This window comes from Callithrix jacchus, chromosome 5 (genome assembly GCF_049354715.1).
Source record: "Callithrix jacchus isolate 240 chromosome 5, calJac240_pri, whole genome shotgun sequence".
Lineage (NCBI taxonomy): Eukaryota > Metazoa > Chordata > Mammalia > Primates > Cebidae > Callithrix > Callithrix jacchus.
Window position 1 is genome coordinate 94,941,784 of NC_133506.1, and position 22,461 is coordinate 94,964,244.

At 39.2% G+C, this 22,461-nt stretch overlaps 1 protein-coding gene and 1 pseudogene across 1 annotated transcript in view; one reads left to right on the forward strand and one right to left on the reverse strand.

Moving 5' to 3' along the window:
• Window positions 1–4,596: 4,596 nt before the first annotated feature.
• Window positions 4,597–22,461, forward strand: part of BRIP1 (BRCA1 interacting DNA helicase 1) — a 180,310-nt gene continuing 162,445 nt past the window's right edge. Inside the window, exons 1-5 of the mRNA XM_002806832.6 lie at window positions 4,597–4,783; window positions 6,316–6,427; window positions 8,704–8,877; window positions 16,803–16,930; window positions 18,804–18,923. Coding sequence (XP_002806878.3) covers window positions 4,691–4,783; window positions 6,316–6,427; window positions 8,704–8,877; window positions 16,803–16,930; window positions 18,804–18,923 — 627 coding nt within the window. The 5' untranslated portion in view covers window positions 4,597–4,690. The remainder of the gene's footprint in view (window positions 4,784–6,315; window positions 6,428–8,703; window positions 8,878–16,802; window positions 16,931–18,803; window positions 18,924–22,461) is intronic.
• LOC108591769 (small ribosomal subunit protein eS19 pseudogene) lies at window positions 20,044–20,468 on the reverse strand (annotated as a pseudogene).

Consider the following 22,461-nt stretch of genomic DNA (forward strand, 5'->3'; position numbering starts at 1 on the left):
CCTGTAGTTTTTTGTGTTTCATTCCAGTAGAGTTAACCTGAAGGGAACAGTTCAAGGGACTGTATTCTAGGCCTGTATGGTTCCAAGGGCCTACGTGTATCCCTTTCTCTTACTCCACATACATTAAATGTCAATACAAGGTGAGAGCCGATGGAAACCCTTAGTAATTTATGAGAGTAGTTATCCTGGAGCAGTGACTCAAAAGATTTGGTGTTTTAAAAAATTATGAGGCTGGGCGCGGTGGCTCAAGCCTGTAATCCCAGCACTTTGGGAGGCCGAGGCGGGTGGATCACGAGGTCAAATGATCAAGACCATCCGGGTCAAAATGGTGAAACCCCGTCTCTACTAAAGATACAAAAAATGAGCTGGGCATGGTGGCACGTGCCTGTAATCCCAGCTACTCAGGAGGCTGAGGCAGGAGAATTGCCTGAACCCAGCAGGCGGAGGTTGTGGCGAGCCGAGATTGCGCCATTACACTCCAGCCTGGGTGACAAGAGTGAAACTCCGTCTCAAAAAAAAAATTATAAAAGAGAAATAATTTGAAGGTATTTTTAAGGATTTATTTTTGAACATTATCCTTGCTTTGCTTTTTTTCACTTATCCTTATACGGGATTTTTTTCTTACAAGTTTATTTTATTTTATTTGAGTCGGAGTTTCGCTCTTGTTGCCCAGGCTGGAGTGCAATGGCGCGATCTCGGCTCACCGCAATCTCTGCCTCCCGGGTTCAAGTGATTCTCCTGCCTCAGCCTCTCGAGTAGCTGGAATTACAGGCATGTGCCACCACGCACGGCTAATTTTGTATATTTGGTAGAGACATGGTTTCTCCATGTTGGTCAGGCTGATCTTGAATTCCCGACCTCAGGTGATCTGCTTGCCTCAGTCTCCCAAAGTGCTGGGATTACAGGCGTTAGCCACAGCGTCTGGTGCAAGTTTAATTTTTACAATTTTATTGGCTTCATAATGTATTGAATTCATCTATCATAACCCCCTTTATATTACTAGACTGGGAAGTTCATAATTTTCAGTATTAAAAATAGGTATTGTCAATTGGGGTATCACATTTTCTTTCGTTTAGATTACGTCTTTAGGATAAATATCTGGAGCTCAGATTAGTAGGTCAAAGGGTAGAGTTTATAATTAACAAGTTTTGTCATTTTTGGTAAGATATTATCACAGTTGACAGTGAGGCAAACAAATCAACTAGCCCCCTCATACTTTTTCTTCCCAGCAAACTCCTTCCCCAAACTAGTTAACTTGAATTTGAGAAGTACTAGGCTTTGGCTTTGGGGGATATTATTATTTGAGCCAAGTTTAGGTTATACAGAATTTAAAAAAAATACAAAACATAATTTAGACCGGGAGCGGTGGCTCACGCCTGTAATCCCAGCACTTCGGGAGGCCGAGGCAGGTGGATCACCTGAGGTCGGGAGTTCGAGACTATCCCGACCAAAATGGAGAAACCCCGTCTCTACTAAAAATACAAAATGAGCTGGGCGTGGTGGCGCGAGCCTGTAATCCCAGCTACTCGTGAGGCCGAGGCAGGAGAGTCGTTTGAACTCAGGAGGTGGAGGTTGCTGTGAGCCGAGATCAAGCCATTGCACTCCAGGCTGGGCAACAAGGGCAAAACTGCATCTCAAAACAAACAAAAAACATAATTTGGCAAGATCATAATGAATCTCCTTTTCTTTGAGTAAATTAAAGTACTATTGGCAAATAATAAATGGTCTTAGGAGGGATGGAAGGCGGATAAAAGCCTTAATGGAGGTAGAAGTGATCTGATGCTGGAGACCCTGACAGCGTGTCTCTGGCTCTAGTATCCGGGAAAGCACTGAATATTATGAAAGAGTGATTGTAGCCCGTTGTCACAGAGCCATCTTATTCAAGTTTGGCTCAGCAGCCTGGCAATTCTCGCCTCATTCTTTTCACTACCCTGGCTACTGCAAAGCTGGGAAATGTAAACTGAGTGGCACTGATGAGTGCTCAAAGAGCTTAGCAAAGCTTAAAGATGTTTCCTTTCCGCTAGTCTACGGATGTGATGTGAAGAATGAGGCTTACAGTTTCCAAGGAATTTGCTGTACAGGTTCTATCGCCGGTTTCAAAAGTCAAACCGGGAAGACGTTTTCCTTTAAACAAACTCAAGGGATTTGCTCCAGTGGCGATAGCCTTCCTGTGCAGCCGCACAGTGTGTGTGTGTGTGTGTGTGTGTGTGTGTGTGTGTGTGTGTGTGTGTGTGTGTGTGTGTGTGTGTGTGTGTGTGTGTGTGTGTGTGTGTGTGTGTGTGTGTGTGTGTGTGTGTGTGTGTGTGTGTGTGTGTGTGTGTGTGTGTGTGTGTGTGTGTGTTTGTTTTCGGAGACTTTCATTGGGTGCCGGAGTGCTCGCTCCCTCACCTCGCATCGGGATTGGTTGATTCCTGGCGTTGACGGGTCATTGGTCGAGCTCGTAGGGCGATTGGGCGTTGGAAGTCGAGGGGGCGGGAGGCGGGAATTCGTCTCGGGCTGTGTGGTTGAGGGGTCTGGTGAGTACTGCTGCGGAGGAAGGGTACGGCAGCCGCAAGCTTGCACACCAGGCCAGGGGAGTAGCAGCCCCGCCAGGAAGAGGGAGGAAGAAGGGCTCGTGCCCTTTCTTCTCTTCCAGGGCTCCGCTTTATTTGCTCTCAGAAATCGGTTTCTTTTCCTTTCGTGAATCGGCGTTCAGAGCGTTGCTTCAGTTTCCTTCCAGACAGGCAAGTCGGAGGGAAGTCCACGGGAAGGGCTTGAGTACTTCTGCCTTCGCTCAAGCCGCCTGTGGGCCCTTGGGTGATGACTGGATCACCAGGGGCTCGGGGATCTCAACTGGCCGTGGGAAGAGGGAGCCTCTCCTTACCTCCTCTGAGCACAGGCCTGTTCTTAGCCGGGGGCGCTGCGTTACTTCTTGGCGGGAGGCAGAGGGGTTTGTTTGTCCTTTATGCAATATTTGGGGGGAAGCTACCTCATTTTGAGACAATTGTTGCCACAGCCAAGTACCGGACGGATTGATTTCTAAATTATATCTGAGTAACTAAGCGTTGAATTGTTGATTCATATTAAGAGATTCAATTCCACCACATCGAGCTGGAAAATACCCCAGAATCGTGGTTTTCACTTCTTTTGGAACACACAGGCAGTGGTTAATGTTAGTGCCTTCATAATCTATTGAATTGCTATATTAACCATCTCTTCATCCCCAGAGTGAATTTACAATTTTTTTCCCCCACGGCTGCAAATAATTTATTTGATAACAATGCATGTAGTTTCCCCTGCTATTTTGATTTCCTTGAGATCTATTTAGGGGAAGTGAAATCTATGGAGTTTCTTTTTGGAAAAATGCAATTATGCAGAGAAACCTCTGCATGCAATTTCAAGAGGTCGTTGTCTGAATTACATCTGTGGATCCTAGGTTAAGAAAAGTGGTTTAGAAGAGGTGAGGATTAAAGTGATCACCTCATCTGTGTGAGATCCTGGGCTAATTTTCATAAAAACCCTCTGTCAGGTAAGTAGTATTTCAATTCCATAGATGGAGAAACAGGCTCTGAGAAGTTATGTGATTCACACAGTGGAATTCAAACTTAGGCTTGCTTTACTCCAAAGCCTATTCTCTTTCTGTAATACTCTACTGACCTTTAAATAAAATTTTTGAGTGCCTACTATGTGCCAAGGCATCCCCTCTCTCTCTCTATTTTTGTTGTTGTTGTTGTTTTGAAGCGGAGTCTCACTCTGTCAGGCTAGAGTGGAATGTGCGATCTAGGCTCATTGCAACCTCCACCTCCTGGGTTCAAGTTCATTGCAACCTCTGCCTCCTGGGTTTAAGGGATTCTCCTGCCTCCCGAGTAGCTGGGATTAGAGGTGCGTGCCATCATGCCCAAACAATTTTTGTATTTTTAGTAGAGACGGCATTTCACCATGTTGGTCAGGCTGGTCTCGAACTCCTGACCTCGTGATCCGCTTGCCTCAGCCTCCCAAAGTGCTGGGATTACCGATGTGAGCCACCATGCCCAGCGGGCAGTCTCTTTTTCACAACAGCCTTTAAATAAAATTAAGGGTCATCACAGATAAGAATGTTAGACCCAGAGAAGTAAAAAGGTACGTCAAAGACCCTGTCAAAATCTGATATAGAACCTATGCTTCCTGACTTCTGGTCCACAGCTTTTTTCTTCTAACTGGAGGACTGCAGAAAGGGTAACATAAGGGGAAGAACCGAAGGAGAAAGAGTGGTGGTATGGAGTTTTAGAGAGAGAGGCCTCAGGAACTTGTTTCTTTAGGTCGATTACATCTGACGTAATTGTTAAAAGAGCTCATATTTAATCTGGTATGTACTGTATCATATATGCACATTATTTCACTTAATCATTACCACAATCCTCTGGGGTACATGCAGTCACTATGGTTTAGAGAAGGAAACTAACTTTCCCAAAGTCACACAACTAATACATGGCAGAGCAAGGGATGCAAATCCAGATTTGTTAGACTCTAAGACATGCTCTTGACCGCTATGATTAATAATACTAGCAAATTCTTTTGTTTCCATTTGTTTTGTTTATGCTTTTATTAATTCCAGTTTGTATTTTCAGCTTCTCTCTTAGTTTGGTTTTCTGGTTTTCTTTGAAAGATGTGTCTCAATATTTGATTTTCATTTCTGTTACAGTTAGGAATCTGAAATAAACAGGAAAGCACTATGTCTGCAATGTGGTCTGAATATACAATTAGCGGGGTGAAGATTAACTTTCCTTATAAAGCTTACCCATCACAGCTTGCTATGATGAATTCTGTAAGTATTTTTCAGCAGTTAAGTTTTTAAGATATAGATACTTATGATCCATAAAGTACATTGAGTATGTGACTGCATTCGTATTTTCAAATAGTAAACGGAGAGTATTTTCTGGGTTCATTTGGAAGAACATCTGACCTCTGGGAAACTAATGATTGCTAGTAAATGTATATATCCGTGGTTAAGACAAAGAAGAAAATTCTGAAAAATGTTCTCAGCTCATTTGGAATTTCTATACTTTTAATGAAAAACTGCTTTCTACAGAGTACTAACTATCTTTTACACAGGATATTATATTTCTCACCATTAATTGTTTTGTTTGAATCATGCAGAAAATTGACATACAAATTTGAGTAAACCAACTTTCCAGTTTTGTTATATCTATTTTGCCATATGTACTTCATTTTTATTTACTGGTAACAAGATTATTAATATCCTGAATTTGCTCTTTTCCTTTCCTAGCCATGTTTTTATACTTTTATTACATATGTATGTATCCACAATATAAAATATTATTTTACATATGTTTAAACTTTGTGCATTGATGTGATACTGTACCTTATCTTTCTGCAGCACCTGAGTTTTTAAATTTGGCATTATTTTTAGTATTCAGCCCTATTGATTCTTAATCCATTTTAACTGCTGTATATATTCTATTGGATTATTGGATGAATATGCCAGAATTTGTCTGTCCATTTTCTTACTGATGGACATTTATGTTGTTTACATTCTTTGCAATTACAAACAGTGCTGCTGTGAACTTTCTTTTTTTTTTTGAGTCTGTCTTCCAGATTAGAGTGCAGTGGCACAATCTCCGCTCATTGCAACCCCCACCTCCCAGGCTTAAGTGATTCTGCCTCAGCCTCCAGAGTAGCTGGGATTACAGGCATGCACCACCATGCCCAACTAATTTCTGTATTTTTAGTAGAGATGGGGTTTCACCATGTTGGCCATGCTGGTCTCGAACTCCTGACCTCAAATGATCCACCTGCCTTGGCCTCCCAAAGTGCTGGGATTACAAGCGTGAGCCACCCTGCCTGGCTGCTGCTGTGAACTTTCTTATGCATGTTTTCTTGTGTTCATGTGGGAAAGGTTTTGGGTGTACACATAGAGCTGGACTTGCTGTAATTGGACATCTTCACTTTATAAGAAATTGTTTATTTCTCTACCAAGTAGTTGTAATAATATATACTCTCACTAGCAATATCTTTCATTAAACTTTCATCAGAGATATTGATAGTAACGTATTCTGGTTTTACAGAAATCATTGGTGCTTGCATAATTCTGGCATAGATTGCTCTTTTCATTTCTTCTCTTGTGCTTGATATTTTGATAAGTCCAAGATAATCTCAGGGAGAGGTGTGAAGGAATAAAGTTTGGATTTAATGGAATACCGGTTCCTTCAGCTATTGTTGTGTTCCCTGGAGTGCAACCTCACTTCTCCTTGTTGTTATATTTGTACTTCAGGGAGAGAGAGACCTTTATAAAGTAAAATGTTTATTAATCTTTCTCATTGGTTTCTGTGTCCATAGATTCTCAGAGGATTAAACAGTAAGCAGCATTGTTTATTGGAGAGTCCCACAGGAAGTGGAAAAAGCTTAGCCTTACTTTGTTCTGCTTTAGCATGGCAACAGTCCCTTAGTGGTAAGTAGTTGCTTGATATCTTCAGGTTGCTTATTGGGGCCTGAAAAAACATAATACGGTACTCTTTAACTACACCGGTTCAGCCATGCTCTAGCTAATTTAAATATTCGTTTAAAGATGTTTCTTTAAAAAAGTTATGTATCTGCCAAAAGAGTTTCAATATAGCAAAATATGTTTCATTAATGCTAAAATAACACTGAACATAATTTAGTCTTTTGATGAGTCAGAAAGTACATAAAGAGTTATGGCAGCCTGGGCAACATAGTGAGACCCAACTGCTACAAAAAATGAAAGTCAATTACCCAAGCATAGTGATGTGTACACTTGTAGTCCCAGCTACGTGGGAAACTGAGGTAGGAAGATCGCTTGAGCCCAGGAGGTTCAGGCTGCAGAGAGCTGTGATTATGTATTCCAGCCTGGGTGACAGAGTGAGACCATGTCTCAAAAAACAATGTTTTGGATGCTTAGGGTTATCATTATAGAATAATTAGATGATAATTTGTACATACAAGATGCAAGAGATGGGCTGTCATGATGCTATAACACATACTAATTGCTTTTTTAATTTTTGGAAATCCTTTAATATATTTGCTTACTTGTTCCTTTCTCATAACATTAACACATGGAATATATAAAAAAATATATTCTGGTTGAACTTCCTACTTGTTTGGATGCCAAATAAGCAGAAATTTATTATAATATTGTTTGTATGAATTTATATTTCTTCCCATTACTTTTTTTTTTTTTTGAGCGGAGTTGCCCAGGATGGAGTGTGATCATAGCTCACTGTAACCTCAAACTCCTGGGCTCAGTGATTCTGCTTCAGCCTCTTGAGCAGTAGGGATTATAGGTATGAACCACTAGGCCAAGCTATTTTTACTTTGTTTGCTAACAAATGTCTATTAATATTTACTTTTATGAAAGACTATATAATCTATATAATGAATCAGAAATATAATATTGGATACATTTTAGTTACATGATTAGATGGGTTTAACCTAAAGTATTAGGAGAATTTGAGGTTAAACAGGATATGTGTATGTATGTATTTGTATATAGATATATATATATACATTTTTAAAATAAAATGTTTGTTACTAATAAGAAATATTAATAATAAAAAGTTAGTATTTCATAATCTTTTGGTTGTTCATTTTGATTTTTACTGATGTTAATTTTGGGAAAAGTGAATTTATCATTACTAACTTCAGGTCTTAATGGCAGATGCCTGAAAAATAGAATTAGGAATATTTATATGGTATAAATGGGGAAAACAGTATCAATACTGATTATTTTAAAAAAGAAATTATTTAACTTTTTTTCGAGTATGAGTAGTACATTGTATACAATGCAGGCATACAGTGTAAACTTATTACAATTTTGTATTATATTTAGGCATCAAAATTACCTATTTTATTGATTTGAATATTGATGTTAAAATGTATTTTGATGCATGTATCAGAATTAATACATCAATAAACATGTTTCTATTAGAAATATAATGTGGGGAATGCTTTAACCCTTATGTGTTACATTATTATTTAATGTATTCAACTTTCAAATTCTTCATTTAGGGAAAGTAGTAATTAAGAATTTATTTTAGGTTCTTGTTTCAATCTGTTCTTGAATTTTAAATAAATCTTAATTTAAATGAATACCTCAGTGGTTGTACTTTTATTACATTATTAATCTTAGATTATTCGATTTTTGCAGATTACATAAATGGGTGATAATTTCTCTATAAATGTTTTTGCTTTTGTTTTTGAGACAGAGTCTTGCTCTGTTGCGTAGGCTGGAGTACAGTGGCGTGATCTTGGCTCATTGCAACCTCTGCTTCCTGGGTTTGTGCAATTCTCTTGACTCAGCCTCCTGAGTAGCTGGGATTACAGGTGTATGCCACCATGTCTGGCTAATTTTTGTATTTTTAGTAGAGACAGGGTTTCACCATATTGGCCAGGCCGGTCTCAAATTCCTAACCTCAAGTGATCTGCCTACCTCGGCCTCCCAAAGTGCTGGGATTGCAGAAGTGAGCCACTGTGTCTGGCCAAACATTTTGGCTTAAGTATTTCTCTCCTGTCCTAATCTGATGGTGCAAATAAAGTGACCAGCTTGTCCAGGTTTGCCAGGTACCTTCCTGGTACTAGCCCTAAAAATCTTGTATCTTAGGAAACCTCCCAATCCTGGGTGAACTGAGCTGGTTACTTACCCTAGCTGCAGAGAATGATTAATGTTTATTTACTTAGATATGTTATAAATAGAGGTTCTTTCATTTTTAGGGAAGCCAGCAGATGAGGGCATAAGTGAAAAAGCTGAAGTACCATTGTCATGTTGTTGTACATGCCATTCAAAGGATTTTACAAACAATGATATGAACCAAGGAACTTCACATCATTTCAACAATCCAAGCACACCACCTTCTGAAAGAAATGAGACTCCATCAGCTTGTCAAGGTAATTTATATTTTGCCTGGATCAGTTGATATCTGTAATAAGAGTCTTAATTATTACTGTTATAAGCCCTAATTTATATAAGTTTGGTTAGCACAACTGATTATATATCTCTAGTTTCTCTGGAATTCTTTTAAAATAACACAGAGTGGTCAAAAATTTTTTTTTTTTTTGAGACGGAGTTTCGCTCTTTTCACCCAGGCTGGAGTGCAATGGCGTGATCTCGGCTCACCGCAACCTCCGCCTCCTGGGTTCAGGCAATTCTCCTGCCTCAGCCTCCTGAGTAGCTGGGATTACAGGCACGTGCCACCATGCCCAGCTAATTTTTTGTATTTTTAGTAGAGATGGGGTTTTACTATGTTGACCAGAATGGTCTTGATCTCTTGACCTCGTGATCCACCCGCCCTGGCCTCCCAAAGTGCTGGGATTACAGGCTTGAGCCACCGCGCCCGGCCAAAAAGTTGTTAAGTCCTTGGTTTGACTTTTAATTGATTGAGACATTTTGTTGGCCTAAGTAATTTTTTAATGAAGGCAAGGCAAAATAAATGATTTTCAGAAATTGATGTTATTTGTAGCCAGTTTTGTTAATTGTACGTTAGAATTCTATAAAATATAATGTTCGTATCCTAAGACAAAATCTAGCCTCACTGATTCATTCTTGAGAAGTTTGCCATCTGGCCTTCTGAGGCTAGTATCCTACATGAGAATCAGATATATTTATGTGTGATCCTTAAAGAATTCTTACTAATTTTAGAGAAATATATTGAGTAATGTAAGATTATTAATAATATATTTAGAAAAAATACTTCTCCTGCTGTTGGCTGTATAGAAGGGATAGACTATTATTTACCTAAGACAGAAACCTAGGGAACATCCTGGACACTGCTCTTTCTTAGTTCTTTATGTACATCTCCATATCCATTTGTACCTTCATAGTCCAAACTACCATCTCTTGTTTAGAGCATCCAATAACCCTTTTTCTGTTTTTACTCATGCTATTTCTTAACCAGGCACTGGCAGGGAGACAGAGGTTGCCATGATTGACTTAAGTCCAAACAGTATCCATTTCGTAAAATCAAGGATGGAGTCAGCTTCCTCTAAAGCACATAAATATACAGAGGAGGGTAGATGATTGAACTTCCGGTAGGAACGAGGAAAAAGAAGTGGAATAGTTGTTAAGTAGGTGACCAATAGTGTTGTCTACATTGTTTTGATTTTGGCCTTTTGGATTTCTTTTTTTTCCTTCAAAGATTTATGCTCTCTTCTTCTTCAGAGCCTTTGCTTGTATTACTTTCTCTTCTGAGCAAAGTTCCATCTTCAACTTATTATCCTTTTCTTCCTCAGTTTTTATGTCACTTCCTTGGGGTATCCATCCTGATTTTTCTGTTAGAGTAGATTTGATTTCCCTATTATATTTTGTCTCCTCATTGTGTACCTTTCCTTTATAGCACTTTTTTTTTTTTGAGATGAAGTTTCGGTTTTGTTGCCCAGGCTGGAGTGCAGTGGCATGATCTTGGCTCACTGCAACCTCTCTACCTCCCAAGTTCAAGTGATTCTCCTGCCTCAGCCTCCCGAGTAGCTGGGATTAAAGGCATGTGCCACCACACCCAGCTAATTTGGTATTTTTATTATTTATTTATTTTTGAGACGGAGTTTCGCTGTTGTTACCCAGACTGGAGTGCAATGGCACGATCTCGGCTCACCGCAACCTCCGTCTTCTGGGTTCAAGCAATTCTCCTGCCTCAGCCTCCTGAGTAGCTGGGACTACAGGCGTGCACCACCATGCCCAGCTAATTTTTGTATTTTTAGTAGAGACGGGGTTTCACCTTGTTGACCAGGATGGTCTTGATCTCTTGACCTGGTGATCCACCCACCTCGGCCTCCCAAAGTGCTGGGATTATAGGCGTGAGCCACTGTGCCTGGCCAATTTGGTATTTTTAGTAGAGATGGGGTTTCTTCGTGTTGGCCAGGGTGGTCTGGAACTCCTGACCTCAGGTGATTTGCCTGCCTCAGCCTCCCAAAGTGCTGGGATTACAGGTGTGAGCCACCATGCCCGACCTGCACTTGTTACAGTTTGTATTTTATGTGTCCGTCTAAATCTTTTATTAATTTCTACTTCCGTAGTAGACTGTATACTTCATGAGGTCAGGAACCTTGTCAATTTGCTTACCATTGTATCCCTAGAACTCTAGCAGGGTCCCTGGTATATGGTAGGTGCTAAATAAATATTTGTTGTTATGAATGAATGGGATTAATTTTCAGCTAATTATAGGAACTCTGGTATATAATATTACCCTTTGCTTTTAAAAATAACTTTATGGAGGTTTACTTGACATAAATTGCATGTATTTAAATGGTATACTTTTTTTTTTTTGAGACAGAATCTCTCTCTGTTGCTTAGGCTGGAGTGCAGTGGTGTGATCTTGGCTCACTGCAACTTTCACCTCCTGGGTTCAAGCAATTCTCCTGCCTCAGCCTCCCGAGTAATTGGGATTACAGGCACCTGCCACCATGCCTGGCTAATTTTTTGTATTTTTAGTAGATACAGGGTTTCACTGTGTTGGCCAGGCTGGTCTCGAACTCCTGACCTCAAGTGACCTACCCACCTTGGCCTCCCAAAGTACTGGGATTATAGATGTGAACCACCGCGCCCAGCCCAAATGGTACACTTTGATACATTTTGACATATGTACCTCCATGAAACTGTCACCAGAATCAAGATAGTGAACATACACACCAACCTTATATTCACTTTCTCTAAATTTTTTCAAACATACTCACTTTCCCCAAAAGTTTTCTCATGGACCTTTGTTATTCCCCCTTCCTACCCCTCCATGACTCACCTCCCCAACCAACCACTTAACTACTTTCTGTTACTATAGATTAGTTTGCATTTTCTATAGTTTATATAAATGGATTCATAGAGGATGTATACTAATTTTGTCTGGCTTCTTTCACTTACAACAAATATTTTGAGATTCATCCATGTTGCATATATTAATAATTTCTTTTTATTTCTGAGTAATAGTCCATGAATATACCACAAATTAGTTATCTAGCTGTTTATGTATAATTGGGTTATTGCTAGTTCTGGGCTATTACAAAGATACTATGAACATTTGTGTCTACATCTTTGTATGGATGTATGTTTTAATTTCTCTTAGGTAAATACGAGGAGTAGAATGACCAGATTGCTTTGTAGGTGTGTATGTTTAACTTTTTTTTGTTTCTGAGATGGAGTCAGTCTGTTGCCCACGCTGGAGTGCAGTAGCATAATCTCGACTCATTGCAACCTCTGCCTCTTGGGTTAAAGCGATTCTCCTGCCTCAGCTTCCTGCGTAGCTGGGATTACAGGCATCTGCCACCACACCCAGCTAACTTGTATTTTTGGAAGAGATGGAGTTTCAGCATGTTGGTCAGGCTGATCTTGAACTCCTGACCTCAAGTGATCTGCCCATATCAGCCTCACAAAGTGTTGGGATTGCAGGTGTGAGCCACCTTGCCTGGCCAAATTTTTAAGAAATTTCCAAACTGTTTTATGAAATGGTCACACCATTTTACATTCTCATCAGTAGTTACGATAGTTCCAATTTCTTCACATCCTTGTCAACACGTGGTATGGTCAGTCCTTTTAATTTTAGCCATTCTGGTTTTTTTGTTTATTTGTTTTTTTTTTGAGATAGGGTCTCACTCTGTTGCCCAGGCTGGAGTGCAGTACTGTGATCTTGGCTCACTTGGCTCATTGTAACTTCTACCTCCCAGGATCAAGTGAGCCTCATACCTCAGACTCCTAAGTAGCTGGGACTACAGCCACACACCACCACATCTAGCTAATTTTTGTAGTTTTTGTTGGTTTTACTATGTTCCCCAGGCTTGTCTTGAACTCCTGGGCTCAAGTGACCTGCCTTCTTTGGCCTCCCAAAGTGCTAGGATTACCACACCTGGCCTTAATTTTAGCTACTCTAATAGGCATGCAGTGGTATCTCATTGTGGTTTTAATTTTTATTTCCTATATTTTCATGTGCTTATTAGCTATCCATGTATCTTGCTTGATGATATATCTGTTCAAATAAATTGCCTATTTTTTATTGGGTTGTTTTCTTATTGTTAAATTTTGAGACTTCTTTGATCAGATAGAATTTTAGGTTTTACATTTAGGTTTAAGTCCATTTTGAGTTAATGTGTGTAGACGGTGCAAGGTATGGATTTACTGGGACAAGTCCTAACATTTATGATAAACTATATTGTTTGCTGAGAAGAATGGCAAGGAAAACCTGGCCACCCCCTGCCCAAGTAGAAAACTGCTTGGGGCATTCTAAAGTAGCAAAACAGTATATGTATGTCATACACCAATTAAAACAGTTCTTTAAGCACAGGATATGTAACTATGCCCCCGTGACTCCCTCGTGGAGAATACTTTCTGATTTGTCCTTGATTAGTGGTAAGCAGGCACCAGCTGCCTACCTAGTTTATCTTAGTTCTATGAGAAAACACAGAGCACCTGTTTGTTAATAATAATCACCTGTTCAGAGAGAATAAATACGTGGGTCAGACTCCTTGAGGCTCTCAGCTTAGAATGCTGTCAGCCCCTGAGGTTCTCAGCTTAGAATGCTGTCAGCCCCTGAGGTTCTCAGCTTGGAAGGCTGTTGACCCCCGGATAGTCCCACTTTGCTGTTTTATCTGGATGTCTGCTTCTTAATGTCTTCAGTGCTGTCTGGATGGGGGTCTCTATGGCTAAGCTGGTTTCGGTATGAATTAAAGTTTGTTTTTTTGCATGTGGATATCCAGTTGTTCAGCACCATTTATTGAAAAGGCTATCCTTATCTACCGCATTGCCTTTGTGTCTTTATAAAAAATGAGTTGTCCATATATACCAACTTGATTTTGACATTACTGAGCCAGTGTTATCTAGAATAGTCCAAATGGGAAAAATCAAGGTTATATTCTGATATCCTCTTTATATTTGTAAACAAATTCTTTATCACCTAAATACAGAAAAACGCAAACCCTAACTGTATAGGCTGATGAATTTTCACGGTCATAACTACCACATAGATTGTCTGGACATGCAGAGCTCAAAATTACCTGTCTTATCTAAAATATATATGTAATGCAAAGGACTAAGAATAGCCAGGATGCTTTTGAAGAAGCAGGTCAAGGTGAGAGACTTGATCCCCCAAATATACTGGTTTATTGTATGTAAATGTAGAGTAATTACGATGGACTGACTTTAGCACAGTGAAGTGCTAATAGCACCCTAATTCACGGTTCTCTATACCTATCTATACCTAAAAGTATAGAGAACCCTAATTCAGTTCCACATGTATCCAGAAACTTGATATATTTATAGAAGTGCCCCTATGGAGTGGAGGGGAAAGGAAGAACTTGGGTAATGCTGGGACTATTAGATGTCCATATGGAAAAAATTGAAATTGGAGCCCAACTTTATACCTCACACAAAACCCCTTCTAGGTAGATTAAAGACCTACTTCTGAAAGGCGAAACTATTAGGATTTTAGAGTATAGTGGTTTCCAAACCATGTTTCTAAGAACCTTATAAAGAAACACAACTTGTAAGGAGAAGGGGAAAGTGGATCAGAGAAGTTCTAGGTCTTTCATCTCTATTTTGGAAATTTTAAGCACCATTTCTTTTTTGAGATGGAGTGTTGCTCTGTCACCCAGGCTGGAGTGCAGTGGCATGATCTTGGCTCACTGCAACCTCTGCCTCCTGGGTTCAAGTGATTCTCCTGCCTCAGCCTCCCAAGTAGCTGGGATTACAGGCATGAGCCACCATGTGCAGCTAATTTTTATATTTTAGGTAGAGACAGAGTTTTGCCATGTTGGCCAGGCAGATCTCAAACTCCTCGCCTCCGGGTGTTCTACCTGCCTCGGTTTCCCAAAGTGCTGGGATTACAGGTGTGAACAACCGTGCCCAGCTGCAACATTTCTTTAAAAAGAAAATAGTCCTACACTTTAGGAAAAAACTTAAAAATCAGTGCTGTGTGGCATAGGTTCATTTCTGAGTTTATGAGGTCTCAAACTCACTTTTTTTTTTGGAGAGAGAGCCTTGTCTGTTGCCTAGGCTGGAGTGCAGTAGTGTGATCTCTGCTAACTGCAAACTCTGCCTCCCGGGTTCAAGGGATTCTCATACCTCAGTCTCCCGAGCAGCTGGGATTATAGGCCTATGCCACCATGCCCAGCTAATTTTTGTATTTTTAGTGGAGATGGGATTTTACCATGTTGCCCAGGCAGGCTTGCACTCTTGGGCTTAAGTGATCCACTTGCCTCGGTCTTACAAAGTGCTGGGATTACAGTCATGAGCCACTGGGGCTGTCCTTAAACTTAGTTTTTGAAAACAGTATTGGACCTGCTCATATGGGTATTTCTCTGCTATAAATATTCTGTAAATCCTTTAGGGCAAAGGATTCTCTTTTTCATTGTTTTTCCATGGTATCCAGTCATGGGATAGACTCAAATGATTGTTGGCTGGGTGTGGTGGCTTATGCCTGTAATCCCAGCATTTTGGGAGGCCAAGGCAGGTGGATCACTTGAGGTTGGGAGCTTGAGACCAGCCTGACCAACATGGAGAAACCCTGTCTCTACTAAAAATATAAAATTAGCCAGGTGTGGTGGCTCATGCCTGTAATCCCAATTACTCAGGAGGTTGAGGCAGGAGAATCGCTTGAACCCAGGAGGCAGAGGTTGCGGTAAGCCGAGATCGCACCATTGCACTCCTGCCTGAGCAACAAGAGCGAAATTCCATCTTAAAAAATAAAAAAACATTGTGAAATTAATTCAAACCGTAAGAATGGAGAGAATGTTTAGAGAGAAACAAACAGGAAGGAGGGTACCTTTAAGAATATTTATATTTAGGAAAAGGGAGAGGAGAGAAACCAATGTATGAGAATAGTTAAGAACACTGTTAGAGACATTAAGGAAGAAGAAAATGTATTTGCTGTGTTCCAAGAAGACAGTGTTCGGCTGTATGCCTAAGAGGTTTCATGTATGGAGGTTGGAGTCACACAGCAGGATTCAGTCACATCCAGGCTCTACCACTTGCTAACTGTATGATACTGGGTCAGCTACTGGACTTTTTAAAACCCTAGTGTTCACATTTGTAAGACTGGAATAATTGGCAGGGTGCAGTGGCTCAAGCCTGTAATCCCAGCACTTTGGGAGACTGAGGTGGGCAGATCACTTGAGGTTAGGAGTTTGAGACCAGCCTGACCAACATGGTGAACTCCTGTTTCTACTAAAAATACAAAAATTAGCTGGGCTTGGTGGCATGCACCTGTAGTCTCAGCTACTAGGAAGGCTGAGGTAGGAGAATCACTTGAACCCAAGAGGAAGAGGTTGCATTGAGCTGAGATCGTACCACTGTATTTCAGCCTGGGTGACAGAGTGAGACTCCATCTCAAAAAAAAAAAAAGATTGAGATAATTAATGTTATTTGGTGGTTAAGAGGTCCTTGATGACCTTGAGAAGGAGCTTTCAGGATTGTGGGATTAAAAGACATTATATGAGCTTGATTCTATAATCAATGTTTTTGTTCTAAGGAATGTGGAAAAACTTAGTAGGAAAGAAGCACTGATAACTGTAAAGGAAGATTTTTACACACGTGAAATATATTTTCTTCAGAGACTCTAGCGGTTATACATTTTAAATCACATTATTGGGTGTAGTCTACAAGTACATAAAGCTATTTAAAAAATCAAACTGGACTTTTCCTATTGAAAGCATGTTTCTCAAATCTTTGTTAAAGTAAACTGAATGGTAGAGAAGTACTTTTTAAAACATGTTTAAGTTTCATGTTTTAGATTATGGTATGAAATTTCTAAAAAGCCTTACATCCTGGTTCCACTTTTCTTTTAGAAAAATTGCCTATGTGTAAGTTATTTATGCTAATTTTTTATTACTTCTTATATAAGACTCCCCTGCAAAAACCACCCTGGCTGCCAAGTTATCTGCTAAGAAACAGGCATCCGTATACAGAGATGAAAATGATGATTTTCAAGTAGAGAAGAAAAGAATTCGACCCTTAGAAACTGCACAGCAGGTAAACAGAATTTATTGGCAGTGAAATAATCCAGTTAGTTATAGATGAACATGGTAGTCAAGTATCAGTTAAGTTTTTAATGCCTTTGTGGAGATTAGTTGGGTCATATGACAGCTGTAAATTAAATGGTAATTTGTTATAATTTCATTTTGTACAGTTACTTGTTACAAAGGAGTTTGTTATTATAGCAGATTATTCACAGTAACATGTCATTCAAGTGAAACTGCATGGTGTTTCTCACATATGAGGAATTTGATAGTAAAATATTTACTTAAGGGCTATCTTGGTAATATACTGCTTTGCACTTTTTAACTCTTCCATTGTTTTTATCTTAAAATAGCATTTTCTTTTGGCTAAAATACCTTTGATATTATTCATGTTATGGATATTTTGGAATTGATAGTATTAATGTAATGAAAAGATTTATTCTTACTGAGTTTTTTAGATTGATACATGATAAAATATGTATATTTCTAAAAATTACTAAAAGGCTTGAATTACCAGGTATTTTAAATGAAATGTACCTTTCATAGATGAACACAGTATTTTCTCAGAATTCATGGCAGTGAGGTAGGGAGGCTGGGATTTTAATAGATTTGGTTACAAATAAAAGGTAATTATTAGGCTGGGTGCAGTGGCTCATGCCTGTAATCCCAGCACTTTGGCAAGCTGAGGTGGGAGGATATCTTGAGTCCAAGAGTTTGAAACTAGCCTGGATTACATAGAGACTCCGGTCTCCACAAAAGAGTTTAAAAATGAGCCAGGTGTGGTGGTGTGAGCCTGTAGTCCTAGCTACTTGGGAGGTTGATGTGGGATGACTGCTCAAGCCTAGGAGTTCAAGGCCATAGTGAGCTAAGATCACACCACTACACTTCATTCTTGCTGACAGAGCAAGACCCTGTCTCCAAAAAATAAACAAAAACATAAACTAAAAACCATTAATTAGCATGTTATTTGTAGGTAAGTAATTGGGTACTTTTAATTGAGTGTACCCAAGGTGCTTGCATTCTTATGTAGTTTAACTGTTCCACTCACAATCTTTATAAATTTCTATAATTCAACCTTATTTTTAGAAGTACAGTGAACTAGTTAATTTTTATCAAAGTACCAATGACAAGTGAGGTGTTAATCTGTAGAGATGTCCCCCCTCACAAAATGTGTACATAGAGTTCTGTGTCATCAGGTAGGGCTCAACATAAAATGCTTATTCCCTTATTTCATTGGTTCTCATTTCACTTTTGGTAGGAATGAGATTATCAATAGAAATGCTTTTCTCCCAATTATAACTTTAGTGAATAGGTCTTTCACAAGTAGGAAAAAGCATGAATACAGTTTGGAAAGAAAACTTAGTGGTATTTATAAAAGAAATTTAATCAAACACAGCTTGGTTAATCAAATATTTAGTAAGTAATAGTAATTGAGTAATTTATTCCTCATTGTAGGAAATCATGACTGTTTGCATTAAAATTTTTATTCTGAGTTGTTTTCAATGTAGAATTATACTTAAATTTTGATTTACTTTTATTTTCCAATTAGATATGTGATTGGACTTTGCTGTAATACTAGATTTGATGTCCATATGGTGGGACTATTTTATGAGAAGTTCATTTTACAATACTCCTGTTTTGATATATCACTAATCAAAGCTAGTTTGGCTAAGATTTGTGAGTCATTACTATGTTCTGTTTTATTTAAGTGTTGTCATGAGGAGCTTATTTGTGTTTTTAAAATTTGTGTTATTATTACCAGTTATAAATAGTCTTTTTTTTTGGATGCAGAAAAAAAATGCATAGATTTTTTTTGGCCTTTGAGAACAACTAGCCTGTTAAACTTCTAGTTTACCTTAAACTTCATTTTTGTTCTGTGTTTACAGATTAGAAAACGTCATTGCTTTGGAACAGAAGTACACAATTCGGATGCAAAACTTGATTCAGGAAAGACCATAAAACGCAACTCTCCATTGGGAAAGATAAACTCCTTGTCTCCACAAAAAGTATGTATTAATGCTATTGTTCAATTTTAAAGAAGGAAAATATAGAATTTTCTAAATCCATTTTTGACAAAAGAGGAAGAATAGTATAATACAAAGGACAGTAGAAAAGAACTCAGAAGTCCTCAGTGCTGTCACAGCTGTTACTAATGTGTGAGATGGTAAAGCCTATTTCTCTCTGTGCCCTCAGTTCCTCAGTTATAAAATAAGGGAATTGGACTAGAGAGAGATCTGAAAGTTGTTTTTTTCTGTTTTATATTCTAATGTTTGTGAATTTTCCCATTCCTCAAAGTTCTTTCACTATCCTTAGGGCAGCAGTTCTCAAGGAGTAGCCCAGGGAGTTCCAGAGATTAAGATTTTTTGGGGCTGTGGTCTCTGAGGTGAAAATTATTTTGTAATATCAATTTAAGATGTTGTAGGCCAGGCATGGCGGCTCATACCTGTAATCCCAGCACTTTGGGAGGCCAAAGCAGGCGGATCACTTGAGTTCATGAGTTTGAGACCAGCCTGGGAAATGTGATGAAACCCTGATTGTACAAAAAATACAAAAAAATAAAAAGTAAAATAAAATTTGCATATATTTTAGGTGTACAACATGATGGTTTTTACAACATGATTTTTTTGTTTTTGTTTTTTTTTGAAATGGAGTCTTGCTCTGTCATCCCAGCTGGAGTGGAGTGGCGCAATCTCGGCTCACTGCAACCTCCACCTCCCTGGTTCAAGTAATTCTCCTGACTCAGCCTCCCAAGTAGCTGAGATTACAGGTGCTCCCCACCACACCCAGATAATTTTTTGTAGTTTTAGTAGAGACAGGATTTCACTAAGTTGGCCAGGCTGGTCTCGAACTCCTGACCTCAGGCGATCCACCTACCTTGACCTCCTAAAGTGCGATTACAGGTGTGAGCATTTCAACATGAGATTTGGAGGGGACACACATTCAAATCATATCACAAGCTAATTAACACATTCATTTCCTTACATAGTTACCGTGTGTGTGTGTGTGTGTGTGTGTGTGTGTGTGTAGAACACCTGAAATTTTTAAAGCAAATATCCAAATATCCAGCTTAGAATATAGTAGTAGTAGTAGTAGTAGTAGTAGTATTTTTATGAATGAGACAATTTATTAACCCAGCGTGGTTTGTTCTAATGCTTCTTGTTGGCAGCTGCCACCTGTCAGGTGATTCTGTTCAGATCTCTCTGACCCTGAGGTGTCAGTTTGTGGCCCCCATCTTAGTCTTTTTCCATCATTTTCAGTCCCTCCAGGACTTGGAGGACCCAGCAGCCATACTCGGAGCCTCAGCTGAAGTGGCTGGGCATGATGTCGTTTCTTGGACTTCCCCAATAGATCATAGAGGTACAGGTGCCGCATTGTGGAAGCAACTCATGTGTAGAACCATTTCTCGTCTTAGGAGCAAGCTCTTTGTGCTTGGCCAGCTTGACGGTGTTCACCCATTCAGGAACTTTCAGCTTCCTGGGATTTTTGAGAAAGGCTGCTAGAACCCTGATGAATTCCTGCTGGTTCACGTCTTTTACAGTAACTCCAGGCATCTTGTGGCCTCTGGGCTGCCAGCCAGAGGATAGGGGAATAACTGTTGTCATGATGCTGTTCATTAGATCTCTAGACTTGATTCATCCTATGTAACTTAAACTTTGTACTCTTTGATCAACATCTCCTCAAATACCCCACCTCCCTGCCCCTGTTAACCATTGTTCTGATTTCTGTTTCTATGTATTTGATTTTTTAAATTCCATGTATAAGTGAGATCATGTATTATTTTTCTGTCTAAATCTGACATATTTCACTTTGCATAATTTTCTCCCTCCAGGTTCATCCGTGTTGTCACAAATAGCAGGATCTTCTTTAGGGCTAATATTCCATTGATATACATCTATAGACCACAATTTCTTTTTTTATAGGGAGCGGGTTGCACTATGTCGTTCAGGCCAGTTTCGAATCTGACTTCATTATCTGCTTACCTCGGCCTTCCAAAGTGCTAGGATTACTGGCGTGAGCAACCTAGCCCAACCTAATTTTTGTTTTTCTTTTAAAGACGGGGTTTCACCATCTTGGTCGGTCCGGTCTCGAACTCGCAACCTCGGGTGATCTGCCTGCCTTGGTCTTCAAAGTGCTTGGATTACAGGCGTGAGCCACCGTGCCCGACACCACAATTTCTTTATTCATCCATTGACAGACACTTAGGTTGTTTTCATACTTGAGACTGCTTTGATTGTAATCATAGCTCTACTCTTTAGTAACTGTGTAACCTTGATTTTTTTTAACTCTTGGTATTATGTTTACCTGTTTGCTAAATGGGGTTGGTAATAGTACCTATCTCACAGGGCTGTTAGGAGGATTAAACGAGTTAATACCTATACAGTGCTGAGAATATCTGCCATACCTTAGAGTTTAAGTGCTAGGTGATAGTAGAAGTAGCAGCAGCAAATGGATATATATTTGTAGTTCTTACCTGTAGCTGCTGCTGATAAAAGATACTACATAATACCAACTAATAATATTATATATTTGTAGTTCTTATCTTTTTAAAAATTTTTGTTGACATATACATATGGGATTCAGTGTGATAATTTTTATACATGTATATGATGTGTAATGATCAAATCAGACTAGCATATCCATCGTCTCAAACTTTCATCATTTATTTGTGTTGTGAACATTTGGAATTCTCTCTTCTAGCTTTTTGAAAATATGTAAGAAATTATCGTTAACTGTATTTACTCTAGAATGCCACAGAATACCAGAACTTATTCCTCCTGTTTCTCCAATCTCACTGTAGTTATGTATTTGTAAGCTCACCTCTCCTTATCCTCTCCTCCCCTCACCTCTTCCCAACCTCTGATAACCACAATTCTCCTCTACTTCTATAAGTTCATTTTTTTAGCTCCTACATATGAGTAAGAACATGCAGTATTTATTTACCTGCCTGTGCCTGACTTATTTCACTTAATATCTTCCAGTCTTATTCATATTGCTGCAAATAACAAGATTTTGACCTTTTTAAAATTACTGAATAATAGTCCATTGTGTATATGTGTCACATTTTCTTTATTCATCTGTTGATGGACATTAGGTTAATGCCAATTCCATATCTTGGCTATTATGAATAGTGTTGCAGTAAACATGGGGGTGACTGGGTATGGTGGCTCACACCTGTAATCCCAACACTTTGGAAGGCTCAGGTAGGATAATTACTCAGGCAAGGGGTGTGAGACCAGCCCTGGCAACATACCAAGACCCCTATCTGTACAAAAATTTAAAAAAATTAGCCAGGTGTGGTGGTACATGCCTGCAGTCCTAGCTAGTTTGGAGGTTGAGGTGTAGGGGATTTGAGTCTAGGAAGTTGAGACTGTGGTGAGATATGATCGTGCCACTGCACTCTAGATTTTCTTTGCTTTGGATAAATACTCAGTAGAGGGATTGCTGAATTATATGGTAGTAATATTTTTAGATTTTTGAAAAGCTTCCATACTGTTCTCCATAATGTTTGTACTAATTTACATTTCCACTAATAGTGTATGAGTT